Consider the following 25,491-nt stretch of genomic DNA (forward strand, 5'->3'; position numbering starts at 1 on the left):
TTTCACAGTAAGATTCCATCATGTAATACTTGAAGTGCTGAGAAGTTTCTGGTGTATGTGTGAGAGGTTTCTTTGGATGTATGGGGGAGAGAGGCAGGTTGAGCCTAAAATTCCCTTAATTACTCTTTTAAATGTTTATTAAAATGTATTTACTATATTTGTTAGAATCGAGCTGGCCTGTTTTTTTTTATGTTGAATTCCACTTTTTCCATTCATTGTTGGATTTGCAAATAAGGAAAACTACTTGTAGTGTTGTTTTTTTGTTTTTTTAATAGAAGACAAATTATTTTTTCAGCTGGTCACTACTGACAGCTAAGAGATCTTTCTCTTATTTGGTAGTGGTGAGGGTAAGTAAGATTGATGAAGTTAGTACTTTAGCTTGTTGGTGATGTATTTTAAAGCCGAGGGTTATACAATATTTGTTTGATTATGGTGTCACTTCTATCTTAACTTCATCTTAATTCTTTGTCCTAAGTAGCTCTCAGATTTATTAAGATTTTTCTCTTCTGTAGTAGAAAATATTAAGGTAGGAATTGTACATGATGCAATACTTTGATGTCACACAAGAATAAAGCACAGACATCAGTTTTTTTTAAACTGTAGCAAAGTAAATTTAAAATTTTAGGAGTAGTAATGAGTTCTTCCCATCCTGGCTTTAGGCTTTAACATTTCACTGTCTTCCTGAGATACTGTATTCCTGTGACTGTTAGCTGTAGCTTCAACTTTGTAAGTAATGGTGGTGGTAGGGAGTAGGGTGGGTTATCTTAAGAGAAATAGTGTGATTTTCAGCTTTTACTTTACCTGTGGTACCTATATTTAACAACATATGAAGAATCCCTGGGAAGAATAAAAACAGAAAACTAGTTAAAAGAATTCATGAAGTGTGAGCCATTAATCCTTGAGTATCTTTAACTTGAACAGTGACATTCCAGATTGTTCTTGTTTTCAGAGTACATCCAAGCCATTATGATGATGGAGGAATCTGTTCAACATGTTGTCATGACAGCCATTCAAGAGGTAGGTTGGAGCTTTGTGATTACTGTTTGTGAGAAATTAAAAGATCAAACCAGAGCTTAAATAGTAGTAGAAATTTTGTTTTTATTTGTCTATCAAGATTTTATTTGTTCATGAGAGACACACAGAGGCAGAAGTAGGTTCCACGTAGGAAGCCCAATATGGGACTCAAATCTCGGGATTCTGGCATCACGTCCCGAGCCAAAGGCAGACGCTCAACTGCTGAGCCACCTAGTCATCACTAGAAGTAGAAATTAAAAAAGAAAAGATTCTCCTACTCATTTTTCTTTAGAATTTTTTTTCTTTGCACTTATGATATAGCTTGCCTCGTTTTTATTTTAAAATCATACATTTGGGCACCTGGGTGGCTCAGCAGTTGAGTGTCTGCCTTTGGCTCAGGTCATTTTCCCAGGGACCCAAGATCGAGTCCCACATCAGGCTCTTCACAGGGACCCTGCTTCTCCCTCTGCCTAGGTCTCTGCTTCTCTCTCTCTGTGTGTCTCTCATGAATAAATAAAACATTTAAAAAATTAAAAAATAAATCATACATTTAAATTTCTCATTTAAATCTTAAACATGGGCAGCCTGGGTGGCTCAACGGTTTAGCGCCGCCTTCAGCCCAGGATGTGATCCTGGAGTTCAGGGATCGAGTCCCACAGCAGGCTCCCTGCATGGAGCCTGTTTCTCCCTCTGCCTGTGTCTCTGCCCCTCTCTCTCTGTCTCTCATGAATAAATAAATAAAATCTTAAAAAAAAAAAAAACTTAAACATTTGTCTTGTCGGTATAGATTATTTATTAACTATTGCTAATTATTAAAAATGTCCCAATGAACTAGGAATAGTAGACTAATTCCTAAAGCCATTAAAAATATGTATATTAGGGACACCTGGGTGGCTCAACTGTTGAGCGTCTGCCTTTGGCTCAGGGCATGATCCTGGAGTCCTGGGATCGAGTCCTGCATCAGGCTCCTTGCATAGAGCCTGCTTCTCCCTTTGCCTGTGTCTCTGCCTCTCTCTGTGTCTCATGAATAAATAAAATCTTTAAAAAATATATGTATATTAAACCAGCAGTCTACCTCACATTTAATTATTGCTTTCTTGTTTGGCAGAAAATGAGCTTTCAACTCCAACCATACCCAAAGCTATTTCTAGATGAATATTTATACTGAAACTGTAGGGGAGGAAAAATATCATTTTCCTCTACCCATCCAAGTTCTCAGCTGGAGATCTCTGTAACAAAAGATTAAAAAGAAAAAGGATACAGATGTTTTTGGGTTGTTTTTTAAGATTTTATTTATTTATTTGAGAAAGAGTGCAGAGCCAGAGAGAGAGGGGACACAAGCAGGGAGGAGGGCAGGGGGCAGAGGGAAAGGGAGAAGCAGACTCTCCACTGAACAGGGAGCTCAGTGAGGGGGCTCGATCTCAAGACTCTGGCATCATGACCTGAGCAGACACTCAACCGACTGAGCCACCCAGGCACCCCCATATAAGTTTTACATGACACAGGGACCTTCTTAAGGAAACGAAGACCAAAGAAGTGTTTAAACCTGAGTGTTTTAGTGCTGGGTTTGATGAAGAGTGGAGAATCATGGAAAAATGTGATAGGGCAAAAAAGAGTTTGAGCTAAGGGGTAGTAACCTGGGGGAAACAGCAAGTCCTATTCAATGAGTCCTTTTAGAATCCCTGTATTTTCGGAGAAAAGGATGTTTTTCCTCTGAGTATAGGGAAAACACCTCTCACATGAGGCTTTTACCTGCTTCTGGAGAAGGTAAAAAATCCTTCCTGTACCTGCTATTTTTCCAGTTCCTTTAGCTTGATGTATTCAGTATGCCAGGGTACCTACCATACTTTGGGGTAGCATGTCTTGAACTCCATTAAGTGTAAGACATGAAACTAAAAATAAAATGTGGGTTAATAACCAGTTGGTCTCAGGATGAGAGAATGTTTTTAGTCATAAAAGTAATAGAACAAACTGTTAGGGGTACTAGAAAACAAGGATTTGAATGTGCAACTGGAAGAGGAAAAAATACAACAGACAACATGAGGAATGCTAAGTGCAAATTAAAGTTGTGTTTTTTAAAATATCTGACCACCTGACTGTAAATCCAGGTGTTCTCACTACTATCTCAGGGTTCTATTCACAGAACTCGGGAATATGATGAAAGTATTATTATTATAGTAAAAGAATACAAACTAGAACCAACTCCCTCTGTCCCAAAAATGCATAGAGTGAGGTCTAAGAGGTCCCAGATACAAGGCTTATGTTGTTCCCCCTCCGTGGAATCAAGACCTATCACTCTCCCAGCACATTATGTGTGGCAGTTCCCAAAGTACTGCCAACCAGGGAGGCTCACCTGAGTTTTCATGTCTAGAGTTTTTATTGGGGTTTTATTATGTGGGTATGATTGATTGCATCCTTGACCATGGGATTGAACACAGTATCTAGCTCTCCTTCCCCACAGAAGTCATGCTGACTGTCAGGTGGCTCAAAGACCCAGTCTTCTGACACATTGCTGATTTTTCTGGCACGGCCGACTCCAATTTTAGTCATCCAGTTTTTTAGCTTAAAGTACCCAGGGGCCCACAAATAACAAAGATACTCTTATCAGTAAGGAAATTCCAGAGATTGAGAGGCCTCTTGCCAATAAGGGGACCCAGGCCAGCCAAATTCCTTACTACACAGGACCTTTCAAAAAAGCAAAGCTTTTAAAAGACAATCAGTTTATCATTCAGCTCTGATGGTAGGAAGATAAACTGGTACATCTTTTTAAATATACACTCTTTGATATCATATAAGATACTAGGTCATAAGTGTTAAAATATAAAAATGACAATCTCTCAAGCAAGATAGAGATTTATTTGCTCTTAAGTGGCCCTGGATTCTGCTCTGTAGTCGTCAGAGACCCAGCTTTCTTGTTTCTTTTTGTCTGCCATCCTTAATACATGTTTCCCATTTAGTGGTTCAGCTCTGGCTTCTCAAATTCCACCTATCACATTCACATTTCCAGCCATCAGGAAGGAATGAAGTTCCAAGTTTTCCTCTAAATAAACTTTCAGCAATTCTCACTCCTGTTTGCCTGATATCACTCACATAACCACACAGGGAATTGGGGGGGGAGGGGGGAGTGTGGCCTTTATTCCAGGTAGTTGCAAAACTAGCCAAAACTCCAGTCTGTTACTAAGCAAAATAGGAAAAATAGTAAGGGGCCACTAAGAGTTCTGCCTTATTATAATTGACCTTGTAATTCTGTTTTTAGGAATTTATCCTATAAGGATATCTGAAATACAGAGATAGATAATAATAATAGTAATAGCACACATTTATTTTGTACCTACTATGTGCTCGGTAGTGCTGGTTACTTACTAAACACATTTATTAACACACTTAAAATTCACTACAATTATAATCAATGCTACTGGAGTGTAGACATAAAATTGTTAAAATGGAAAATTTCAGTTCTATATACTTTACCAAAATAAAAAAATGAAAAATTAATTGTAATATTTTGAGGTATATACTGTTATTGTAACCTGATTTTATAAAAGGGGAAACTGAAGCATAGACTGTGAGTAACCACAAGTTTACACAAGTATTGGCAGAGTTAGAACTCAGATCTAAGCAGTTTGAATTCAGAGCCCATGCCCAGAACCATTGTGCAATATTGCCTCAAGATTGTTTATTTCAACATTATTTTCTAATATTGAAACATTAGAAACATCCTGACTGCCCAGCAATAGAAGCACAGATAAATAAATTATGGCAGATTAATATATTGGCATACTAGGTAGCATTAAAGTATATTTTTTAAAAATATATGACAGCACGAGTAAGGCTTATATAGAGAGAAACAGCACATGAGCAGTATAATCCCATTTCTGTTAGAAATTAAGATGAGGGCAGCCCTGGTGGCTCAGCGGTTTAGCACTGCCTTCAGCCCAAGGTGTGATCCTGGAGACCTGGGATTGAGTCCCACGTTGGGCTCCCTGCATGGAGCTTGTTTCTCCCTCTGCCTGTGTCTCTGCCTCTTTCTCTCTCTGTGTCTGTCATGAATAAATAAATAAAAAAATCTTAAAAAAAAAAAAAAAGAAATTAAGATGAGTGAAAATGACTGAACATTAACTATCTCCAAATGATTGGCTGTTCTAAGCTTTTTTCTCCATTTGCTGATTTTTCTATAATTACAGGTTCGTATCTCTAATCAGAAATATTTTTAAAATTAAAATCTGTGACCAAATGATTTTTAATTCTATGAATTTAGCCCAAAAAATTATTTAGAAATTCAGACCAAGATTGGGCACAACAGTGCTTATCAAACTATTTTATATAAATTTTTTTTTTTTAAGTTTGTTTGGGACACCTGTGTGGCTCAGTGGTTGAGTGTCTCCCTTTGGCTCAGGTTGTGACACTGGAATCCTGGGATCAAGTCCCACATCAGGCTCCCATGAGGAGCCTGCTTCTGCCTCTACCTGTCTCTGCTGGTCTGTCTCTCGTGAATGAATAAATAAAATTTTTTTAAAAAATTAATTTAAAAAAAAGTTCAAGTTAATCTCTGCATCCAGTGTAGGGCTTGAATTCACAACCCCAAGATCAAGAATAACATGTTCTTCTGACTGAGCCAGCTAGACCCTCCCCAAACTATTTTATATTAATAGAAATACAACAATAATATTCATCCATTGGTAAGCAAGTGTTTAAATTAGGGTACCTCCATCTCATGGAATATTACATAGCTGATAAAAAAAATTTGTTTTAGGGATCCCTGGGTGGCGCAGCGGTTTGGCGCCTGCCTTTGGCCCAGGGCGCGATCCTGGAGACCCGGGATCGAATCCCACATCGGGCTCCCGGTGCATGGAGCCTGCTTCTTCCTCCGCCTGTGTCTCTGCCTCTCTCTCTCTCTCTCTATCATAAATAAATAAAAAAAATAAATAAAAAATAAATTTGTTTAAAAAAAAAAAAAGTATCTTCTGGGGCACCAGGCCCATAAGTCAGTTGAACTTCTGACTCTTGGTTTTGTTTCAGGTCATGATCTCAGGGTCATGAGATCTGCCCCTTGTGGGGCTCTGTGCTCAGTGTGGAGTCTGCTTAAGACTCTCCCTCTCCCTTTGCTGCCCGCTGCCCACTTCCCGCCTCCCGCATACACTCACTTTCAGTCCCTTAAATAAATCTTTCAAGAGATAAAATATCTTATGACGAGGGAAAACATTCAAAATGTCAAGTGAACAAAGTAATATTAAACTGTACCTACAAATAGGTTTTAAGAATAGATTATATGTCTTTTATGTGCATATTCCTTTTACTTAATTAGCACATACCATCAAGCACCTAATATGCACCAGGAGCTGTAGTAGGCATTCAGGTAACAATTTTGAAAAAAAAAAAAAGACATGGTCTCTTGCCCCCACAGAGCCTAAATCTCATGGGAAAAATGGCTAACCAAGCAAATATAGTCAAAGCATTTCAAATGAAAAGTACCATGATGGGAAAAATATTAGGACCTCAAAGGAGTAGCTAACTCAGTTTGAGGACTTAAGGGAAGGCTTCTCAAATAAGGTGACTTCTTGACTGAGCATGGAAGGATGAGATGAGGTAAGTAAGGGGCAAAAATTCTTCTAAAGACCAGGAGGCAAGAGAAAGCAAGACCTACATGGAATGTTGGATGTACTGAAAAGAAGAACCCCTGTAGCAAACGTGGGAAGTGATTAGAAATGAAATGAGAGACCTAGATCATTAGACTACTAATCAGTTTCATGAGAGATTTGGGATCGTGGAAATCAGTGAGTAGATTTTAAGGAGAAAATAGAATTAAAATATGTATTTAAGGGCAGCCCCCGGTGGCTCAGCGGTTTATTGCCATCTTCAGGCTAGGGCGTGATCCTGGAGATCTGGGATGGAGTCCCACATCAGGCTCCCTGCATGGAGCCTGCTTCTCCCTCTGCCTGTGTCTCTGCCTCTCTCTCTCTCTCTCTCTCTCTCTCTCTCTCTGTCTCTCATGAATAAATAAATAAAATCTTTAAAAATAAATAAATAAAAATCTGTATTTAAGAAAATCCATTTGATGGGAATGGTTTGAAGGGAAACTGGGCTAGAAAAAGGGAGAGCAGTTAGGAGACCTTGGTAGTTATCCAAGGTCTATCCAAGGAATTATCCATCTCCTTGGAAGAATGATGGAAGCTTGAACTAGATTATGGCAGTCAGGGTGGAGACAGGTGGACAGATTGGAAAATTATAAGAGCTTGAATCAATAGGCTTGGTGACTGTTTGGACCTGGGGGGTGGGGGGGGGAAGGAGGGTAGCTGGACAGAATAATGGAAGTAAGAAAGACTTCTATAAAATGGTAGTGTCTCTCTCTCTCTCTCTCTCTCTCTCTCTCTCTCTCTCTCTCTTTTTAGGGCACATTATATTTATTCAGATACTACTGACTTTTTTTTTACTGTGGTAAAGTACACATAACAAAAATCTGCCATTAGTGACATTTAATATATTCCTATATTAATATAGGAATCTTGTTCCAGAACTTTTTCCATCACCACAAAGGAAAATCCTGCACACTCATTACATAGGCAGTTCTCATTTCCTCCTTGCTTCAGCCCTTGTCAACCAGTAATCTACTTTCTATCTCTATGAATTTCTCTATTCTGGATATTTCATATTAAATGGAATCATATGTAGCCTTCTGTGTCTTTGGTTTTTTAGCATAGTATTTTCAAGGTTAGTCTGTAGCATGTATCAATACATGTTCCTTTTTACGGCTGAATAATCCATTGTATGGATGTGCAACATTTTGTTTATCTGTTCATCAGTTGAGAAACATTTGGGTTATTCCTACCTTTTGGCGATTGTGAATATGCTGTGGTGAATGTTAGTATATGTTTGTTCTTTTTAACACCTGTTATTAATTCTTCCGAGCATATTGAAATTGAATTTCTCTGTAATTCTGTGTTTAACTTTTTGAGGAAGTACTGGCTTGTTTTTCACAGATCCTGCAGCATTTTACATTACTACCAGCAGTGTATTAGGATTCTGTTTTTTCCACCTCTTTGTCAACCCTTGTTATTGTCCTTTAAAAAAAAAAATCTATTCATTTATTTTAGAAAGCTCATAGGCAGGAGGGGCATAGGGAGAGAGAGAAACTCAAGCAGACTGCTGAGTGTGGAGCCCAACCCAGGACTCAATTCCATGTCCCTGACATCATGACTACAACTGACAACCAAGAGTTAGACATTCAGCTGACTATGCCACGTAGGCACGTCTGTCCATATTTTTTATAACAGATATCTTATGAAGCTGGAGGAGACTCGAACAGGGAGCACATGTGGAGGGATTAGCCTTCAATGGGAAGAATAGCACTTGTGTTAGTTACAAGAAGATTGAAAAAAGAAAGGATGGGCATGAATGTTGCCAATTTTGTGGATTGAGACATAGGAAATTCTTATTTGGAGATAAGGTTTTCTGATGATGAATGTGGAGATTCGAGAAGTAAGTAAGAAAGGTTTCTTCATCCCTTTTAAAGTCAAGATGTCACCTTCTTTGAGAAGCCTTCCCTTAAGTTAGGTTTAGAATAGTCTTTAAAAGGGATGAAGAGACTGCTGACGGGGAAGCATAACTGTACTTTCAGGGAAACTTTAAGGACCCATTTGAAACTGGAAACTGGGGACGCCTGGGTGGCTTAGCGGTTGAGCCCAGGGCGTGAACCGGGTGTCCCGGGATCGAGTCCCACATCAGGCTCCCTGCATGGAGCCTGCTTCTCCCTCTGCCTGTGTCTCTGCCTCTCTCTCTCTCTCTGTCTCTCTCATGAAAAATAAATAAAAATCTTTTAAAAAAAAAAAAAGTTAAAAAAACTGGAAACCGTATTAATAATAGTGTTTTATGATTTAAATTTTTTGGTTTTTTTACCCTCTCAGTACTTAGCAGTCAGGGTTTATAGCCACAAGAGGTAGATGGATTGATCTTAGACTGAGATTTTGCCAGGAAGAAGGAATGGAAGATAAGAAAATTGATGATGTTGGGATGCCTGGGTGGCTCAGCAGTTGAGCACCTGCCTTCCGCCCAAGTCATGATCCTGGAGCCCTGGGATCGAGTCCCACTTCAGGTTGCCTACATGGAGCCTGCTTCTCCCTCTGCCTGTGTCTCTGCCTCTCTCTTTGTCTCTCATGAATAAATAAATAAAATCTTAAAATAAAAAGAAAGAAAATTGATGTTGTTGACATAGGTCATCAACATAATAGACTGAAAAATCTAGGCTAGAAGGTGGTTGGTTAAATGAAGAACCATGGAAGCTAAAGCAGGAGAGGAGGATGAGTCCCAAAAAGAAGATGATGATGTTAGCAGGAGGAGGAGGAGTAAATATGAGCAGGCAAGCAATAATGTTTACTATAAAGTCTAAGCAGAGTAAAGAAGAAAGTAAGTATTAGAATGATGGGTTCTGACTAGAAGCCCAGGAGAAAGGAGGGTAATATAGGTCTTGGAAACCTCAAATTGAGGAGCGCATAAGCTAAACATAATTGCATCAGAGACTAGGGTTGGGAAGAGGTTGTATTCAGAGGGTAGGACACCTAGGTTTTTATTCAGAGTTGTTGCTGTGTTATGATGAGGACTTAACTGTAACAATGGGAATATGAAAAAGACTGGGGAAAAAAAACTAGTCCTTCTACCACCAGCCTCTGATTGGATACTGCCTCTCTGAGGATTCTAAAACAGTCTTTATCACATTATGTTTGTCTTCTCACTTGACTTGTGCTACACCAGTGGTTGGTAGCTGCTTAAATATTTCAGAATTATAAAGGTGATTGTTTCTAGATGGTAGAATAATGGATTTTTTCTTTATACTTTTTATGAGTTATGTTCTTTACAATGGGATTTTTTCAACTGGAAGAAGTCTTAAAAATCTTTCAATTAGCATTGTCACAAGAAAAGCATAAACATTGAAGCCAGTAATTTTTTTTTTTTTTTTTTTTTTACTCTTCCTGAGAGTTTTTTTCCTAATTATACTAAGGGACTTTGAACTTTTCCTATTCCATTAATACAGAGCAGTGATTCTCAAACTTCAGTATGCATCAGAATCACCTGGAAGACTATTAAACACGTTGCTGAGCCCTAACCACAGAGTTTCTGAGTTAGTACATCTGGCCTCAGACCCAGTAATTTCTGACGAGTTTCCAGACAATACTGATGATGTCATTGGTTTGAGAACTTCACTTTGAGAACCATTGATAAGGAGAAAAAAGTACAGCTGAACATAACTTTTCAGAGTAGTACCGGAGGCTGAAATTACAAGATCTCTCAACAGTGCATCCCCACATTTCTGATTGTCCCCCTTTCTTTTGTCCTTTAGATAGAACATAAGGAAACAGTAGAAAAATGGGACCATTTGAGTCTGCCCCTGATATTTGTCACAATCAGAATTTTATCCCTTTCACCCCCAACCCCTCACACGTTATGGATCCTCTCTCTGCAACACAAGGGTGAGAGAGACTAAGACATAGATGTGTGTGTGTGTGTGTGTGTTAATAAACATTAGCCAGTTCGTTTTGGCTAATACTGATGTTGCCCATATTTATTCTTTAGATATAGTTACTTGAGTGTTGCTGGGTTTTTTGGTTTGGTTTTGTTTCATTTTGTTTTTTGTCTGAACAGTCAGCTTTAAAATATTTAACCACTTTTTAAACTTAAAGATTTGTCTTGATTCTTATGACTGGGTTTACAGTGAAAATGAGCACCAGAATTTAGACCTGTAATTTTGAATGAAGGCATTATCCTGGGATGAAAATTATTTCAAACAAAAGTTTCAATGTATAGGAAAATGTTCCTTTTACATTTGTGTTTTCATTTTAATTTTTATAATTCTGTGATGGCCAGGTGTTTGTGTTGTTGTCCAGGTATATTTTATATGATGTCTTTTTTGCCTCATAGTTATATCATTTAAATCTTAATTTCAGCTGATGAGTAAGGAATCGCCTGTCTCTGCTGGAAATGATGCCTATGTTGACCTTGATCGCCAGGTATCTAATTTTGCATTGTTTTTGTCCATGCAGAGTTCATTGAAAGGGATAAACTTGAGATGTTACTGAAAAAAATGTTTCAGATGAAATTGCTTATAGAATATACTGGTTTAAGTCTTTTTGTTTTGTTTTTTACATAAATTCAAGACTTTAGCTACTTTAGTAGTGGACATTACACATCTGTAATTAAATTTATAATTAAAATATTATTGCATGACCCACTTTAAATTTAAGTCCTTGTAATTCATGTTCTCTAATCATGATTTTTCTTTCTCCGTTGGTGATATCTTTCTGTATGCCCCATTAAGATAACAGATGCATTCCTGGAAAGTGGCATGCATTTTAATCTTATGATTTACTTATAACACAAAATACCTTTTATTTCACGTGAGTCTTCCATTGCACATGTATCCTCCACCTTCATCTTTGTGAAAGGTTGAACAATCAGTAGATATTTAAATGAACTAAGGAAACTACTATATTTTTAAAGGAACTCTGCAGTTTATTCTTGCAGTTTTAACCAAAAAATTATTTTGTAATTTTAATTACTGCTTATCAATAAAATACTGCAGCTTACCTTGTCAGTTTCTATGTTTCATTTGTCTGGGACATCTGTTCCAAAGCAGGAACAGAAATCTTCATGTTATCCTCATTTCTTCTCAATGGTTTCTTAATGTTTTTTTGTAGGAAAATCTTTGGGCATGATATAATTTTAACCCGAGTTGTAATTTGCTTCCTTTACTTTGTGATGTTAGATTTTAGAGTTGTTACTTTTTATGAATTTGTTTGTATCTTTATTACACAGAGGTTTGGTCACAGGAAAGGAAAAGCTAATATTTTAATTTTTTTTCTTTTTTCTTTTTCTTAAAATTAATCAATTTTAATTTGTTCATGCTTTGCTAACTTAGAGTTTATATAATAATGGGACACAACTCAAATGTTTGGTTTGTGTCGAGAATTAGAATAATAAAAATATTTTTAAAACTGTTATACAAATTAACATAAAAGTTTAATATGACAGAAGAACTTGTGTTGAAATACTTTAGCTATATAGTTCAACATTGAAACCCCTATTCTCTAGCACATATATATTTTATCAAGGGAAAATTTCTGTTATTACAGAATCATTATTACTAAGAATCATGTAACCTAGATAGGAAAGTGTAAGAAAACTTGATAAGAGCAAAGAACCAGATACAGAGTACAGAAAAGACAAGACTTAGGACTAGAAGATATTCAAAGTTAGAAATGGCTGCTTTTGAATCTTCAGAAGAGTTCTCCATTTCTCCTAGCCCCTCAGAAAGAAATGGGAGGAAAGTGTTTTAATTCTTTATTGTGCCTATATAATTATTAATTGTTGCTTCTTCATATTGAAATATTTATTGTATCTCTTTGTTTCTAACTAGTTGAAGAAGACTACAGAGGAACTGAATGAAGCTTTGTCAGCAAAGGAAGAAATTGCTCAAAGATGCCATGAACTGGATATGCAGGTAAGAGATCATTTCTGTGTACCACCTATTTGAAATGTACCCTATAAGCAACACCAAATGGCTGTAATAACAACACAAATTAAAGAGTAAAGGGGGAGAGGAGGCAGATTTTTGGTTAGAGATAGTAGACTCATCAAATATATTTTCTTTCCTCCCTGCAACCCCATTAAATTTATAATAAATGAATCAAAATAGTACAAGAATTCAAAAAGAGAAAGTAGGGATATCTGTGCTAGCTTTAGAGAGGGGTGGAGGAGATTTTTTAAAGCCCTGACTTATACTCTAATTTACTTAAAGGCCAGCTTTTTATAAATAAGCCCTAAGGGGAAGCTTTTGAATGCATAGTTTATGGTTACCCTTGCTTTGACTACCTCTTAAAGAAAATCTGCATTCCAAAAGAAAAAGATCAAGATAAGCTTGGAAAGTAGTCCTGGAGGAAGTGGAGAAATTTGGGGGTAGCACCTAGTAATCTTTTTTAAATGTGTTTAATACCCTCAGTGAAATTAGTGAAGAAATTCCATCTAGGACATGATGCTATTTAAAAAGTAAAAAAAAAAAAAATCAGAAATCAGACACTTAAGTAATTTAAAAATAGAATTGTTAAAGTAAAAAATTTAACAGAATAGTTAGAGTTTAAGAAATCTCACAAATAAAAAGAAAATAAGTAAAAAAATTATTTGAGATTTACCTCAAAATAAAGGAGGTTGGGCGCATGGACAGAGAGGTACAAATAAGATATAATTGGCCATGTTTTGATACTTGTTAAACCTGGGTCATGAGTACACAGAGTTCATAATATTTTATAAGAGAAGCATTTTACTTTGAAAGTCACAGGTGTTGGTCACTGCTTTGGATGCACATAGGAAGAAGTGTAACTGTAGCACACTTGCTGGGTCATATAGTAAATGATATTTATCTAGTTCCAATGTTAAGTGCTGTTAATTTGTTTTTTGAAATTTTAGAACTTAACTATATACACAAACACTGGGGATCCCTGGGTGGCTCAGCAGTTTAGCGCCTGCCTTTTGGCCAGGGCATGATCCTGGAGTCATGAGATCGAGTCCCGCATCAGGCTCTCTGCATGGAGCCTGCTTCTCTCTCTGCCTGTGTGTCTCTCTCTGTGTCTCTCTTTCTCTCTCTCATGAATAAATAAATAAAACCTTAAAAAAAAAAACTATACACAAACACTAAGATTAGTAATAATACTAAGTAAGAGCTGATTATTTTTTATAACTAGGATATAGATATTATCTACGATATGTATAAAGTTATACATTAGGATTGGCAAACCAGCTTGCCATCTGTTTTTGTAGGTAGTTTTTATTGGAGCACAGCCCTGCTTTTTCACGTATTCTCTGTGACTGCTTTTATGCTATAGTGACAGAGTTAATTAAGTACTTGCCAAAGAGACCTATAGCTCTCAAAGCCTAAAATATTCACTGTTCGATTCTTTCCAGAAGAGTTTACCAATCCCTGGTATAGACAGATTGCAAAGTGAATGGCAGGGTGCAAAGAAGTTACAAGAAGGGAAGGTGTTGCCTTATGATACACTTAGCTCTGCAGAAAACAGTAGTAACACACAATTTAGAATTGTCCTACAGAGAAATGTAAAATTGCAAAAGTAAAGGTACAAATGATAGCAGTAGACTAGGGCAAGAGACATGAGGGAAAGGTAGGGTCAGTCACTAATGTTATTGTCTTACCAGAAGGGAGTCAAGAACTACTTCTGTGGCACAACATCCATTACATGCTGGCTCCACCTAAGCCTCCAGTCTCAGCTCAGAATCACCTGATTTGTCATTTAGTATGGTCATGTAGTCCATGGTCCATATAGCAGGCACACAATGAATATTTGAGAGAATGAATGAACTGGTGGGGCATTGAGTAAAGAGAGTCAATAGGTATCTGTTTAAGACGGCAGAAGTGACCAGTGAAGGTGACAAGAATAGTGATATAATTGCATTTATGGAAAGGAAGAATGGCACAAGTTGCTATAATTTAACCTATCAGAGGAGTCACTAGATAATGTCTGAGGTTGATAAATCAAGAATGGTGGTGTAAAACATTTAGAGATGTAAACTAACAACCAAAAACAGTAAAATTGGGAACAGTGAAAATTAGTTGTCTCTTAGAAGTAGAAAAACTCAACAGAATACTGTAACTTTTTATTATAAGTCCCTTTTTCTTGTCTGATTTTTTCTTATATTATTATTTTTTTTTTCTTTGCATATTACTCTTCATTACAGGCATACCATAGGCTTATTATGGATTTGGTTCCATACCACTACAATAAAGCGAGTCAGATGAATTTTTAGGTTTCCCAGTGCATATAACACTGGCAACTTTTATATAGTTGTATTTACACTTCACAGTAGTCTGTTAACTATGCAATAGTATTATGTATAAAACAAATGTATATATATTTTTCCCTCATATGTACACCTTAATTTAAAAATAAATTACTAAAAAAAAAAAAAGTAAAAATAAATTACTAAAATAATTTAAAAATTACTAACCATCATCTTAGCTATCACCGAGTCATCATCTTTTTGCTGGTGGAGGGTCTTGCCTCAGTGTCATGGCTGTTGACTGATCAGAATGGTGGTTGCTGAAAGTTGGGATAGCTGTAGCAATTTCTTAAAATAAAACAATAATGAAGTTCGCTGTACCTATCAACTCTTCCTTTTATGAATGGTCTCTACAGCATGTGGTGCTGTTTGATAGCATTTTAGCCACAGTAGAACTTCTTTCAAACTTGGAATCAGTCTTTTCAGACCCTGCTGCTGCTTTATCAACTATTTATCTGGTATTCCTAAATCCTTTATCATCATTTCAACAATGTTTACAGCATCTCCACCATGAGTAGATACTGTCTCAAGAAACCACTTTCTTGGCTCATCCATAACAAGCAACTCCTCATTTATTGGAGTTTATCATGAGATTACAGCAATTCAGTCACATTTTCTGGCTCGGCTTCTAGTTTTCTTGCTATTTCCACCACACCTGCAGTTACTTCCTCCACTAAAGTTTTGAGCCCCTCAAAGTTCTTCATAAGGATTGGAATCAGTGTCTTTCAAACTTCTGTTAATGTTGATTTTTTTAACTATTTGCATGAATTGTGAATGTTCTTACTGCTATCTGGAATGGTGAACCCTGTCCAAAAGTTTTCAGTTTATTTTATCCGGATGCATCAGAAGAATCAATGTCTGATAGCTATAGCCTTACTAAATGTGTTTCTTAAATAATAAGACCTGAAAGTCAAAATTACTCCTTGACCCATTGGCTACAGAATGGATATTGTGTTAGCAGGCTTGAAAACATTAATTTCATTGTACATCTCCGTCAGAGCTCTTGGGTGACCAAGTGTATTGTCAATGAGCAATAATATCTTTAAAGTCCTTTTTTTTTCTGAGCAGTAAGTCTCAGCAGTGGGCTTAAAATATTTGGTAAACCATGTTGTAAACAGATGTGTTATCACCCAGAGTTTGTGGTTCCATTGAGAGACCACAGGCAGGGTAGATTTAGCATAATTCTTAAGGGCCTAGGATTTTCAGAATGACAAATGAGCACTGGCTTCAACTTAAAATCACCAGGTTCATTAACCCCTAACAAGAGATTTGACCTGTCCTTTGAAGCTTTTTTTTTTTTTTTTAGATTTATTTATTTATTTATGATAGAGAGAGAGAGAGAGAGAGAGAGAGAGAGAGGCAGAGACACAGGAGGAGGGAGAAGCAGGATCCATGCAGGGAGCCCGACGTGGGACTCGATGCTAGGACTCCAAGATCATGCCCTGGGCCAAAGGCAGGCGCTAATCCACCTAATCCACCTAATCCACCGAGCCACCCAAGGATTCCCCTCCTTTGAAGCTTTGAAGACAAGCATTGACTTATCCTCTGTAGCTGTGAAAGTCCTAGATAGTATCTCTTCTTCCAAAATAAAGCTGTTTAATATACATTGAAAATCTGTTTAGTATAACCACCTTCATAAATTATCTTAACTCCTTAATTTCCTGGATAACTTTATGTCCCTTCTATATCAGTACTTGCTTTATTCATCTTGCACTTCTCTGTTAGGAAGATTATTTCTTTCCTTTAACCTCCAGAACGAACCACTGCTAGCTTCAGACTTTTCTTCTGCAGCTTCCCCACCTGTCTCAGCCCTCAGAAAATTGAAGGGAGTTAGGGCCTTGCTTTAGATTAGGCTTTGGCTGACGGGAATGCTGTGGCTGCTTTGATTTTCTCCGTATTAGCGGTAAGGCCATATTACTCTCTTATCATTTGCGTGTTCACTGGAGTAGCCTTAAACTTTTACTTTCCTTCAAGAACTTTTCCTTTGCATTCACAATTTGGCTAAACTAGTACAAGGAGCCTAGCTTTCATCCTCTCTCAGCTTTCTACATGCCTTCCTCACTAAGCTTAATCATTTCTAGCTTTTGATTTAAAATGAGAGATGAGGGATCCCTGGGTGGCGCAGCGGTTTGGCGCCTGCCTTTGGCCCAGGGCGCGATCCTGGAGACCTGGGATCGAATCCCACATCGGGCTCCCGGTGCATGGAGCCTGCTTCTCCCTCTGCCTATGTCTCTGCCTCTCTCTCTCTCTCTCTCTCTCTGTGTGTGACTATCATAAATAAATAAAAATTAAAAAAAATAAAATAAAATGAGAGATGAATGACCATTCACTTGAACATTTACAGGGCATGGTAGGGTTATTAATTGGCCTAATAATCAATATTGTGTCTTAGGCAATAGGGAGGCCTGAGGAGAGAGACTGGGTAGTGGGGGAAGGAACAGCTGGTTGGTGGAACAGTCAGAACACATTCAAAAGTTACCAAATTGGGATGCCTGGGTGGCTCAGCAGTTTAGCGCCTGCCTTAGGCCTAGGGTGTGATCCTGAAGTCCCGCATCGGGTTCCCTGCGTGGAGCCTGCTTCTCCTTCTGCCTCTGACTCTGCCCGCCCCCTCTGTCTCTCATGAATAAATAAATAAAATCTTAAAAAAAAAAGAATTTAGGGTTGATAAAAAGTCAAAATATGTGTGAAGGTAGAGCCAATGATATTTTCTGACAGATTGGATATGGATACCAGGTAAAGATGTTAAGGATTATGACTGAGCAACTGGAATGATAGAATTACTCTTCACTGAAATGGGAAAGACTGGAAGGACTGGGAAGTGAGCTGTAATTAAGAGCTCCCCTTGGACAATTTAAATTTGAGATGCCTGTTAGACATCCAAGTGGAAATGATACCAGTGTAGGATTCCTGACTAGAAATAGAAATGTGCGAGCTATTACTGAAAAGATGATATTTACAGCCATGAAACTGGAAGCCATCACTGTATGTAGAGAGGAAAAGCTATACAGCACTCAAATGACAGAGAAATAAAAGGAACTAAGGAGAAAGAGAAGCCTAAGGAGAAAGAGAAGCCTGGTAGATTGGTACAGAAACCAGGAGAGTCATTTGTCATTCTTTGTCATTTGTCCTAGCAGCCAAATGAGAAACTGCGTCAAGGAGGAGTATGGGATCAGTTGTGTCAAAGGTTGATTGTTCACAGTGACATGAAAGTGTCAGTAGTGCTCCTGGTTAGCAGTTCTGTGGAATGATAGAGCCAATAGCCCAACTAGAATGAATTCAAGAAAAAGTGGGGCATTGGAATTAGAATTAGTGAGAATTAGAAATGGCAGTTAACTTTTGTTTTTACAGCTTTTGAGATATAATTAACATACAATAAACTTCATATTTTAAGCATACAATTTTGATGCATGTTGACAGATGTATGAATGTGTGAAAACTTTACCACAATTAATATAATGAACCCATCACCCTCAAATTTTCTCATGATTCTTTAATGTATTCCCTCTCAGGTCCCCAGCTCTGCTTTGTCACTATAGATTAGTTCGTATCTTCTAGAATTGCATATAAAAAGAATCATACACTATATATGTACTTTTTTTTGGTTTGACTTCTTTCATTATTTTGTGATTCATTCGTGTTGACAGTAGCAGTAGTTAATTCTTTTTTTATTGCCAAATAGTATTCCATTGTGTGAATATTCTAGAATTTATCCATTCACCTGTTGATGAACATTTGTGTTGTTTATAATTTTTCTCTATTTTCTCTATTTTCTCTATTTTCTCAAACAAAACTGCCGTTAACATTGTTTATGGATGGGACACCTGGGTGGCTCAGCGGTTTAGCGCCTGCCTTCAGCCCAGGACGTCATCCTGGAGACCCGAGATTGAGTCCTGCATCAGGCTCCCTGCGTGGAGCCTGCTTCACCCTCTACCTGTGTCTCTCTCTGCCTCTCTCTCTCTCTCTCTCTCTCTCTCTCTCTCTCTGTGTGTGTGTGTGTGTGTGTTTCTCATGAATAAATAGATAAATAAATCTTTAAAAAAATTTGTTTATAAGTCTTTGGGCATGTGCTTTTATTTCTCTTGAGTAAGTAAATACTGGCTAGGTCATGTGGTAGTTACATGTTTAATTTTTTTGAAAAATGCAAAGCTGTTTTCCAAAGTGCTTGAAACATTTTATATTCTCACCAGAGACGTCTGAGACTTCCATTTGTTCTGCATCTTTGTCAACACTTGGTACATTGGGTTTTTTTGTTTTGTTTTTTAAAGTGGCTATTTTTTATTTGAGCCATTCTAGTAGAAGTGTATTGGTGTAACATTGTGGCTTTAATTTGCATTTCTTTAATGATGAATCATGAGTATCTTTTGGTGTGCCTAGTTGCCATTTTCATATCTTACTTGGCGAACTGTCTTTTTAAATATAAAGAAGGAATTTTGCTTACTCTTACATATTGCTTTGCTTGTGCAGTATTCCAAAGTAATGTACATGTTTTAAGTAGAAGTTGATTAAAACCAGATTTAATTCATAATGGTCACTTAAAAGTGATTATGCTGATGCCAGTGTAATTGGAAGAAATAGTTGTTGTCTTCCTATACTCTTACAGGTTGCAGCATTGCAGGAGGAGAAAAGTAGTCTCTTGGCAGAGAATCAAGTATTAATGGAAAGACTTAATCAGTCTGATTCTATAGAAGATCCCAACAGTCCTGCAGGAAGAAGGCATCTGCAGCTCCAGACTCAACTGGAACAACTCCAAGAAGAAACATTCAGGTAAAAGACCATGCATCAAAGTCTAACTTTTAAAAATTCAGCAACTATCTTTTAATGGTAAAAAAATGTAGTGTTAGGACTTGTGGGTACCTGCAGACCAAGGAGGATGTTTACATCTAGGAAAAATTCTTTCAAAGTAACACCCTCAGGGCCACCTGGGTGGGTGGCATGGTCAGTTTAGCGTCTGACTCTTGGTTTCAGCTTAGGTCGTGATCTCAGGGTTGTGAGACTGAGACTCATGCCCAGCATGGAGCCTGCTTTGGATTCCTGTTCTCCCTTTCCCTCTGCCCCTCCTCCCCCCATAAAATAAAATATTAGACCACAAACTGCAGGGGGAAATTTTCATTGTTAAGTACATCATCTTAAAGGACCAGACACCATAAAAACATAGAGGCACTGAATTTATAAGAGACTGGTGCCCTTTGCAGGAGACACAATATAAAGGCCAGGTACATAATTTATAGAGACAGACTTATTTAAAAGTCATACTGATTTAAAGGGACAGTGTAAACACATCTTCTGGAAGAGGAAAAGGACAAAAGGAAAGAAGAATGGCCCTTTGGCAATTGGATGGTGAAAGGGAAAAGAAGAAAAGGAAAAATTTGGTGTTCCGCCAGACAAAACAGAACCACAAAATTGAAGGGCTTAACAGTAAGAAATATAACATCTTACTTAATAGGAAAAAATAAAAATGATTCTTAAGTCTTCCCTTAAACCTTAGAAATGGTCCATCCCTTATGGTCTACATCAGCATTTCAAGATGTGGTCTGAGGACCTCTTCAGGTTCTCTGAGACTCTTTCAGAGTCTTCCAGACCCTCTCTTTTCTGACTGCATATCTGTGCAAGGGTGGATTTCCATCATATATTTCGGCCAAAAAGGCATCACAACAGATGAATATAGAAATAGCTATTACAACCCAGCTGTCTTCTAATAAACTGGACTATATATAAACAAAAGTTTTTTGAAATTTCAGTGACTTTAAGAGTGTGAAGGAGACCAAAAAGTTTGAGTACTCTTTGTCTGCATCTTGACTTTCTAAGACAGAATCAGTAGGTAGTACAATTTAAGTATGACTATACCCTTTTGTTTCTAAATTTCAGCCAGTTTCTTAAAGTGTGGTTTGGGGAAATGGTATTTAGAATTGTCCTGCGTTTTCATTAAATATAAAGGAAATAGTATCTAATGCTTTTATTGTTCTAGAATACATGTTACAATATATGTTGCAATTTATATTTTGAAGCATTTAAATATTTTATCATATTTGAATGTTTATCATTTATATATCTCACTATTTCTTTTTGAGAGAGAGCTCACATGCAGATGGGGCAGCGGGGAAGAGAGAGAGAGCGCAAGCAAACATCCTAAGCAGACTCCATGATCTCACAACCCTGAGGTTATGACCTGGGTTGAAATCAAGAGTCGCTTAACCGACTGAGCCACCCCAGGCGCCCATCAGTATTTATTATTCTTTATAGTCAGATATAATGCTTCTGGCTCATCTTTATTATGAACTTCTACCTTTAATTTTTGTTTTGAGCTTTTAAGATTTGAGTCTCATAGATTATTTTTTTAAGATTTTATTTCTTGAGAGAGAGAGAGAGAGAGAGAGAGAAAGCAAGAGAGAATGAGCAGGGTGTTGGGCAGAGGGACAGAGAGAAGCAGACCCCTGCTGATCAGGGAGCCTGCCTTGGGGCTTGATCCTGGGACTTTATTTTTTTTTTTTTAATTTTTATTTATTTATGATAGACAGAGAGAGAGAGAGAAGCAGAGACACAGGCAGAGGGAGAAGCAGGCTCCATGCACTGGGAGCCTGATGTGGGATTCCCGGTTCTCCAGGATCGCGCCCTGGGCCAAAGGCAGGCGCCAAACTGCTGTGCCACCCAGGGATCCCGATCCTGGGACTTTAGGATGATGACTTGAGCCAAAGGCAGATGCTTAGCCAACAGAACCACCCAGGCCCCTGTTCATAAATTATTTTTAATTACAAAAGGGATAATACACCTTTTTAATGGCAAGATCTAGCAGTTACATTTTAACCAAGAGGAGAGAGGGTAGCTATAAGACATTTGTATAGGTCAGAAGATTTTCTAGCAATAACCGCAGTTAGTATCATAAGGAAAAACTTGCACTTTTAAGTATATAAATACCCAAAGAATAAAAAAATTAAAAGATATATGAGGGACTTATATGATGAAAACTTCTGTTATACATAAAAATTATTTCAATATATGTAGAGTGATAACATGTTTACATATTTTGTTTACATTGTAAGGAGGATTGTAAGAATGCCATTTTTCCTAAATTATTATTTAATTTGAACTTGATTCCAATTCAGATTTTATTTTCAGCTAGAAGTATTGACGAGCAAGAGATTCTCAGAATGTTTATACACAAAGTATAATAAGGGAGTGCTTAATATCATTCTCAATGGGGAAGCACTGGGAGCCTTTCCCCTAAGATCAGGAACAAGACAGGGATGTCCACTCTCACCACTGCTGTTCAACATAGTTCTGGAAGTCCTCGCCTCAGCAATCAGACAACAAAAAGACATTAAAGACATTCAAATTGGCAAAGAAGAAGTCCAACTCTCCCTCTTCGCCGATGACATGATACTCTACATAGAAAACCCAAAAGCCTCCACCCCAAGATTGCTAGAACTCATACAGCAGTTTGGTAGCGTGGCAGGATACAAAATCAATGCCCAGAAATCAATGGCATTTCTATACACTAACAATGAGACTGAAGAAAGAGAAATTAAGGAGTCAATCCCATTTAAAATTGCACCCCAAAGCATAAGATACCTAGGAATAAACCTAACCAAAGAGGTGAAGGATCTATACCCTAAAATCTATAGAAGACTTCTGAAAGAAATTGAGGAAGACACAAAGAGATGGAAAAATATCCCATGCTCATGGATTGGCAGAATTAATATTGTCAAAATGTCAATGTTACCCAGGGCAATTTACACGTTTAATGCAATCCCTATCAAAATACCATGGACTTTCTTCAGAGAGTTAGAACAAATTATTTTAAGATTTGTGTGGAATCAGAAAAGACCCTAATAGCCAGGGGAATTTTAAAAAAGAAAACCATAGCTGGGGGCATCACAATGCCAGATTCCAGGTTGTACTACAAAGCTGTGGTCATCAAGACAGTGTGGTACTGGCACAAAAACAGACACATAGATCAATGTAACAGAATAGAGAACCCAGAAGTGGACCCTGAAATGTATGGTCATCTAATACTCGATAAAGGAGGAAAGACTATCCATTGGAAGAAAGACAGTCTCTTCAATAAATGGTGTTGGGAAAATTGGACATCCACATGCAGAAGAATGAAACTGGACCACTCTCTTTCACCATACACAAAGATAAACTCAAAATGGATGAGAGATCTAAATGTGAGACAAGAGTCCATCAAAATCATAGAAGAGAACACAGGCAACACCCTTTTTGAACTCGGCCACAGTAACTTCTTGCAAGATACATCCACAAAGGCAAAAGAAACAAAAGCAAAAATGAACTCTTGGGACTTCATCAAGATAAGAAGCTTTTGCACAGCAAAGGATACAGTCAACAAAACTAAAAGACAACCTACAGAATGGGAGAAGATATTTGCAAACGACATATCAGATAAAGGGCTAGTTTCCAAAATCTACAAAGAACTTATTAAACTCAACACCAAAGAAACAAACAATCCAATCATGAAATGGGCAAAAGACATGAAGAGAAATCTCACAGAGGAAGACATGGACATGGCCAACATGCACATGAGAAAATGCTCTGCATCACTTGCCATCAGGGAAATACAAATCAAAACCACAATGAGATCCCACCTCACACCAGTGAGAATGGGGAAAATTAACAAGGCAGGAAACAACAAATGTTGGAGAGGATGTGGAGAAAAGGGAACCCTCTTACACTGTTGGTGGGAATGTGAACTGGTGCAGCCACTCTGGAAAACTGTGTGGAGGTTCCTCAAAGAGTTAAAAATAGACCTGCCCTACGACCCAGCAATTGCACTGTTGGGGATTTACCCCAAAGATTCAGATGCAATGAAACGTTGGGACACCTGCACCCCGATGTTTATTGCAGCAATGGCCACAATAGCCAAACTGTGGAAGGAGCCTCGGTGTCCATCGAAAGATGAATGGATAAAGAAGATGTGGTTTATGTATACAATGGAATATTACTCAGCAATTAGAAACGACAAATACCCACCATTTGCTTCAACGTGGATGGAACTGGAGGGTATTATGCTGAGTGAAATAAGTCAATCGGAGAAGGACAAACAGTGTATGTTCTCATTCATTTGGGGAATATAAATAATCGTGAAAGGGAATATAAAGGAAGGGAGAAGAAATGTTGGGAAATATCAGGAAGGGAGACAGAACATAAAGACTCCTAACTCTGGGAAACGAACTAGGGGTGGTGGAAGGGGGGAGGAGGGCGGGTGTTGGAGGGGAATGGGTGACGGGCACTGAGGTGGACACTTGACGGGATGAGCACTGGGTGTTTTTCTGTATGTTGGTAAATTGAACACCAATAAAAATTAATTAAAAAAAAAAAAATAAGGGAGTGCTTGCTGTGTCCAGTGTTGAGATGTTATATTTCTGTACTAATTTTAAAACTAGTACTGGTGCAGCAAAATACAAACAAACTAGTAACACAAAGGAAGATCCAGAAAACAACCAAGTGTATGTTAAAATATGTAACATAATAAAAATGGCATTTTTTAAATCCATAGGTAATGGTTAAATTATTTATTAAATGGTTTTGGGGTAATGGGTACATATTTTGGCAGAAAAAGTTGGATATCATAATACAAAAATGAATTCCAGGGGAAATTGAAAATTTCACTGTTAAAAATGCAACCATATAAATACTAACAAAATACAGGATAAAAGAGAAAACTTTCTAATCTTACACTAAAAGTAGAAACTATAAAGTATAAAATTCATCAATAGAATTACATAAAAATTAAGAATTCCTGCTAACATTAAATATTATAAATAAAATTAAAATAAAAAACATGAGAGACAGTCTTACAAAACAGAAAAAAATGTAGTAGGAACAGTATTATCCAGATTTGGAGGGAAAAGATCTATGAATAGCAACCAGACTAGAGGATATACTCAAAAATGCTAACAGTATTATCTATTTAAGATCAATACATGATTTTTATCTTCTTAGCTTTTATATATTTTGTAAATTTTCAACAAGGAACACGTTAATTTCACAGTCAGAAATAAAACGTTAAATTAATTGTGCTGTATGTTGAAAAAATATTTCTTGACATCTAATTTTCTGAAAAGAGGAGTGATAATCAGTTGTCAAGTTTCCATAAGCCTTGGACCAATGGAATCCATTTTTAGTACCATTAAAACTTGGAGATACCACTTATGGTTACAAAAGATTCAAGAGTTTATTCTCATGTTTTTTATTTCCTTTTATGTTTTAAGGAGAATTGTTAAATAGTAAATAGTACTTTCTTGGTCTGTTTTATTTTGGTTACAGACTAGAAGCAGCCAAAGATGATTATCGTATACGCTGTGAAGAGTTAGAAAAGGAAATCTCTGAACTTCGGCAACAGAATGATGAACTAACCACTTTGGCAGATGAAGCCCAGTCTCTGAAAGATGAAATAGATGTTCTTAGGTAAACAGTCTTCCCATCTTGTTGGACTCTCAGGCCTGTCATCACCCAGAACAGCTCTACCAATGATGTTACAAACTCTAGGATCCCTGAGAATAGCAGGATGTTTAAGAGCTGGACTACCTGAGTTCAGAGTCCAATGCTACCATTTACTTATTAATCTCTGTGTAACCATTTTCTCATCTGTAAAATGGAGATGATACACATACCTATCTCAGATTT

The 25,491-nt window shown here is 37.4% G+C and overlaps 1 protein-coding gene across 2 annotated transcripts in view; it reads left to right on the forward strand.

The window, feature by feature from the left end:
- HOOK3 (hook microtubule tethering protein 3) overlaps positions 1-25,491 on the forward strand; it is a 107,605-nt gene that overhangs the window by 39,651 nt on the left and 42,463 nt on the right. For both annotated transcript variants that reach the window (XM_041751668.1, XM_041751669.1), the window contains exons 6-10: positions 950-1,017; positions 10,950-11,012; positions 12,419-12,502; positions 19,451-19,614; positions 25,132-25,272. In XM_041751668.1, the coding sequence (XP_041607602.1) occupies positions 950-1,017; positions 10,950-11,012; positions 12,419-12,502; positions 19,451-19,614; positions 25,132-25,272 (520 nt within the window). The remainder of the gene's footprint in view (positions 1-949; positions 1,018-10,949; positions 11,013-12,418; positions 12,503-19,450; positions 19,615-25,131; positions 25,273-25,491) is intronic.

Source organism: Vulpes lagopus, chromosome 4, assembly GCF_018345385.1.
Source record: "Vulpes lagopus strain Blue_001 chromosome 4, ASM1834538v1, whole genome shotgun sequence".
NCBI lineage: Eukaryota > Metazoa > Chordata > Mammalia > Carnivora > Canidae > Vulpes > Vulpes lagopus.